Raw genomic sequence first — 6000 nt, forward strand, 5'->3', positions numbered from 1 at the left:
TGCCCTGCACAATTTGGATCAATTGTTCCTTACCACTCTCTCATTACGTACCCCAGCTTATACACATTCATTCACATCTCATTCACATGTTTCAATATTATTGCAAAGTATTAAAACTGCCCCCACACGGCTACTTCTTAATGCCACCAGGCTGGCAAAATTTTCTGAGGAGGATACAAGCTCCTCTTCTCCCTCGCCTATTATTTCCCCTTCACTACTTCACTCCGTCGCGCTCCGCAATGGATGTCACGCCCGACATGCACTGCGAGCGCCGTACGGAGGAGGAGACCATGGAGGGAGCCGGATCGCCAGCTGACCGCAAGGTAAGTATTTTCTTCTTTTTTTTTTGCTGCCTCCGTCGGGCCCCCCTGGGCTGCAGGGCCCCCGGGCACCTGCCCATTGTGCTCAATTAGAAAGACGGCCCTGATTCAGACATCTTCACTACTCTCTCTTCTCTTGTGCACTATGGAACGCTAGATCTGTTTGTAACAAACTTCTATCCATCCGTGATCTATTCATTTTTAAATCCCTCAACCTCCTTGCCATTACAAATATTTGGCTCACCTCCTCTGACACTACATCCCCTGCAGCCCTCTCCTACAGGACACCCTCCCTCAGCCATAGCCCTAGACCCGGAGACAGACAACGTGGTGGAGTAAGCATTCTACTTTCTCCAAGCTGCACCTTCCAAGTCATAGCATCTGAACCCTTCCTCTCATTATCTTCCTTTGAAGTCCACACTTTCAGTCTATTTTATCCTCTCCAGTGTCCACTCCAGAAAATTTTGCCAGCCGGGTGGCATTAGGAAGAAGCCGGGTAGGGACAGTGTAATACTTTGCAATTAATATTGAAAAAAGTTGGATGTTATCGCCCACACACCTGCCAAGACTTGTGCCAGGACTTTTCTAACACACACTGCTGCCTGTTGTGCTCACATAGGCAGTTAACACAGGACAGACAATGGATTATTATATTATAATATAACTCTGTTAGGTTCCAAGAGCCGGGAGTCAAGTATAAACAGCCAGGTGGAGCACCCGGGGGAAAGGTGCTGGGGAGAATACTGCTCTCCACCTTCATGTTGCTGTCATTTATCACCCTCCAGGTCCAGTTTCCCAATTCCTTGACAACTTTGCAGCCTGGTTCACTTATTTGCTGTCCTTTGATCTGAATACTCATATATTAGGCAATTTCAACATTCCCACTAAAAATCCCATTGTCTCTTCTGCCACTAAACTTCTTTCACTTCCTTCCTTCCTTTGGTCTCTCCCAGTAGACCTCATCTCCCACCCACTGTAATGGGCAATCCATTGACCTGATCTTCTTCCACTACTGCTCCACTTCTAGTGTCACCAATTTAGCATTCCCACTCTCTGACGACAACCTTCTTTCCTTCAGCCTCACCTGCCTCACCTTACCTCAAGCCCTCACCCCTGCACCCAAATACAGACATACACAACGACACCCAAGTACTTTTAACCCAATCCACTTATCATTTTCACCAAAACAACTATTTTCTCATGTGACTGCATTGTCCTGCCCTAATCAAGCTGTCTCTTTCTACAACAAACACACACTTCAGCCCTAAACAATGCAGCTCCAATTATCACAGTCTCCGACGAACCAAACCCCAACCAAGGAACACCAAACAGACCCGCTCCGTGTAAAAGTGCTCCTGCACTGCAGAGTGCCACTGGAGAAAATCTCGTTCCTATCCAGATTTCTTCCACTAGAAATTCATCCTTTTATCTTACAGCGCTGCCCTTTCAATTAGCAATCAAAGATTCTTCAAATCTAATATCCACCCAGTCTTCTAACCCACGTTGCTTCTTTGCCACCTTCAACTCACTTCTCTGCCCACCTGCACCTCCTCCCTCTTCACAGTCCATGAGTTTGACACTTATTTCAAAAGACAAAATCGATATTTACTCATGCCAAATTCCACACACTCTACTCACCTTGACCTACACTTCCAAATCCACCCTAAATTCATTCGCTCTAGTAACTGAAGAAGTCTCCGCATTCATCTCACACTACAGCCTGTTCTCTCAACCCTATTCCCTCCCAACTTCTCCACTCCCTCTCCTCCGCTGCATGCCCACCTCTATCTCACCTCTTCAACATGTCTCTCTCCACTGGCACATTTCCATCCTCTTTTAAACATGCGCTAATCTCACCAATTCTAAAGAAATCATCTCATGTTCCAGCCTCTCTCTCTATCGCCCTTTCACTTTGCCTCCAAACCACTTGAGCGATTAGTGTACAAACACCTGTCTCTCTTTCTATCATCTCACACCATTCGCGACTCTCTGCAATCAGGCCTCTGTCCATTCCATTGAAACTGCCCTTACAAAAGTGATCAATGATCTACTTAATGCAAAGTCTAAGGATCATTTCTCCATACTCATTCTCCTGGACTTTTCTGCTGCTTTTGACACTGTTGATCACCCTTTTCTCCTACACACCCTTCACTCCATTGGCCTTAGTGACAGTTCTTTCCTGGTTCACTTTCTACGTATCAAACCTTTCCTTTAGTGCTTCTACCTCTCGCACATCATCCCCTCCACTTCCACTATCTGTTGTGGTCCCACAAGGCTCTGTTCTTGGCCCTTTAACTTTTTCATTGTACACTTCTCTTGGGGCACTAATTTGCTCCTTCGGCCTCCAGTACCACCTCTACACTGATGACACCCACATTTATCTCTCTTCCCTGACCTCTCCCCTTCTGTACTATCTGGTGTAGCCAACTGTCTTTCTACTATCTCCACATGGATGTCCCAAAGCTACCTAATACTCAACATGTCCAAAACAGAGCTTATTATCTTCCCTCCTGCCAGAATCACCAATTGCCCTCACTGTCAATAACACCTGAATTTCCTCAGTCTCCCAAGCCCACTGCCTTGGTGTCACACTTGACTCTGCCCTCTGCTTTATTCCTCACATCCAGACTCTCTCACAGTCCTGTCAACTCCACCTTAAAAACATTGCAAGAATGCGTCCTTTTTTTATTCAACAGACTACAAAAACGATTATGCATTCTCTCATCTTCTGTCTTGACTACTGCAACCTCCTGCTATCTGGCATTCCTGACACCCATATATCCACACTTCAATCCATCCTAAATGCTACTGCATGACTGATCTTCCTCTCTCACCGCTCCACATCTGCTGCACCACTTTGCAAATCCCTACACTGGCTGCCTGTGTCCTCCAGAATCTAATTTCTAATCTTATTTAAATTACTCATCCCTACCTACAAAGCCCTCAACAACACCACCCCTTCATACATCTCAAATCTCATATCAAAATACTCTCCCTCCCGCCCTCTTAGATCTACCTCTGACCTGAGCCTTGTCTAATCTCTGGTAACCACCTCTCACTCCCGCCTACAAGACTTCTCCCGTGCTGCTCCCCACTTTTGGAATCACGCTCAATCAGACTTTCCTACAGCCTTTAAATCTTTAGACTCTCTTTAAAACCCCAACTCATTTTTTAGAGGTGACCTTATCCCCGATAACTCTATTCACACTAAAGCACTCTCACAACTATCCCAATCTCCACTCTAAAACACACTCGCTCATCTTGTTTCAGCTGTGCCATCTTCCACTTAGAATGTAAGCTCTCTAATGAGCAGGGTCCTTCATACCCTTTGTTTTCATGTCTGCATTTAATTTTGTCTACCTTGTATGTCCCTGTTTTATGTATGTTTTATTTTTATATATGTCCCTGTTTTCATTGTATGGCGCTGTGGAGTACTGCAACACGTTACAAATCTATGATAATAATAATAAAGCCACTGTAGACATGATCTTGTTAGTTCCAAGAACAATTCACTAAAGACCATGTCATTCAACAGAATACTATTAGCAAACGCTGTGAAACCCTTCTGATCAGGTAGCAGATTCCTGGGCTACATAACCAGTCCTATTCAAAGCCTTCTATGTGGAAGATTAAGTATGAAATAGGAGCACAAGCCAAACATTCTTTAAAACATCAACAAATAAAAAGAATGTATAAAGGACGTCAGGTAACAATATTGCTGCCCTCCAACACAAGTTGAAAAATCTGCCACTTGCTGACAGATTGACAGCAACAAGACGCACATAAAGACAACTTAAATACAGTGACATTAAATCAGGAGGTAATAAAAAGACCCAGCCCAAACAAGCTTACAGGTCTTACAAAGCATAAACCAGTGAAACTGTTTTCATTTGTTTTGAAACCAAAATGTCTTAAGGGACTGAACCAGCTCATTTTGTACGCAGTTAGTCTGTATGTAAATGTTACACGTGTATTGGATTGAAAACAGGTATGTTGTTAATTCAATAATATCACATTACTGAGTAAGTTAGTATTTATCTCCTAGGCCATCTGACAAATAGGCCCCAAGATGTATTGTATGGATACAAGTCTTACTTCGATGTACCCAACACACAAATCCTGGAAACCAGATACAAGGGATACAAACAGCTGTCAGACTGTCTGTCCCAAGGCTGTTTACTTCCTGTCTGCAGAAACCAGACCACCAATAACAAGTGAGGGACTCTGACAGCTTGTATAGGGGATAATAGACCAGACACAACAGACTGTTATCCATTCATTGCATTAGATTGTTATATAGAAAGTGGTTTAACTTCATAACAGGCATCTCTGTAGAGAGATTAATGTACAGATCATTCTTTATAGAGCATGTACCTCAGAGATCGGCCCCTATTGTATGCAATGGACCTTATAGCATGTAACAAGTAAAGTTAGGACCCCAAGTTATGTGACATGTATAGCTGGGGCCCTGCGCCACGGCACGCGTAGAGCTGGAATGCTGCACCACGTCATTTATAGAGCTGCCGCCCTGCGCCACGTTATCCGCAGAGCTGGGGCCCTGCGCCACGGCATGCGTAGAACTGGGAAGTTGTGCCACGGCAACCCCGCAGACCTGGGGCCCTGCGCCACCTCAACCCCGCAAACCTGGGGCCCTGCGCCACCTCAACCCCACAGACCTGGGGCCCTGCGCCACCTCAACCCCACAGACCGGGGGCCCTGCGCCACCTCAACCCCGCAGACCGGGGGCCCTGCGCCACCTCAACCCCGCAGACCGGGGGCCCTGCGCCACCTCAACCCCGCAGACCGGGGGCCCTGCGCCACCTCTACCCCGCAGCTGCGCCATGTCACGTGTAGAACTGGTTCAGAATGCCATATCTTGGACAGTCTCTCACCTGGCAGCTCCTCGGCCCCCTCCAGCAGGATGTCTTTGGTGAAGTTGGAGATCTGTCCGGTCAGGGAGGACAGGCTGCCCCCCACATGTCCCAGGGACTGGCCCAGACCAGAGCCCAGACCCCCGAACCAGGAGGCCATGGCCGAGGTCAGGGATCAGCTCTCCGTAACGTCACACCGGGCAGAACTAGCGGCACAGCCGAGAAATGAGCGCTGCTACTCGGCCACACGTCTCAGGAAAGTGCGAGGCTTTAGCGTTCCGTCCTCCCTCTGACAGGCCGCAATGCACGTCTCATATCCCAGTGTCCGGTTATCCCTCAGATCCGCAATACCGGCCCGGTGTCTGCCACCTCAACGGCCGCCATAACAGGGTCCTCTCTATGGTGACGTGTCCACAGCGCGGTGCATGCCGGGACAGCGGCCGGTCCTCCAGCGAGAGGGGAGGTGACACGTGTGCCCAGTGACCCCACATCACCCCTGGGACCCCACTGCTAAGACCCCCTAACCCCTCATTAACTCGGGGACCGCAATACTAAGATCCCCTTGGCCAAAATCAATCCTGAGACCCCAATAATAAGATCACATCACCCCTGGGACCCCACTGCTAAGACCCCCTAACCCCTCATTAACTCGGGGACCGCAGTACTAAGATCCCCTCACCCCAAATCACCCCTGGGACCCCACTGCAAAGACCCCCTAACCCCTCATTAACTCAGGGACCGCAATACTAAGATCCCCTTGGCCAAAATCAATCCTGAGACCCCAATAATAAGATCACATCACCCCTGGG

General features: G+C 47.7%; 1 protein-coding gene across 1 annotated transcript in view; it reads right to left on the reverse strand.

The window, feature by feature from the left end:
* TRIP11 (thyroid hormone receptor interactor 11) overlaps nucleotides 1-5595 on the reverse strand; it is a 44119-nt gene extending 38524 nt beyond the window's left edge. Inside the window, exon 1 of the mRNA XM_075193339.1 lies at nucleotides 5213-5595. Within this exon, the coding sequence (XP_075049440.1) occupies nucleotides 5213-5351 (139 nt within the window). The 5' untranslated portion in view covers nucleotides 5352-5595. The remainder of the gene's footprint in view (nucleotides 1-5212) is intronic.
* Nucleotides 5596-6000: the final 405 nt, after the last annotated feature.

The sequence above is a fragment of the Mixophyes fleayi genome, chromosome 12, assembly GCF_038048845.1.
Source record: "Mixophyes fleayi isolate aMixFle1 chromosome 12, aMixFle1.hap1, whole genome shotgun sequence".
Taxonomy (NCBI): Eukaryota; Metazoa; Chordata; class Amphibia; order Anura; family Limnodynastidae; genus Mixophyes; species Mixophyes fleayi.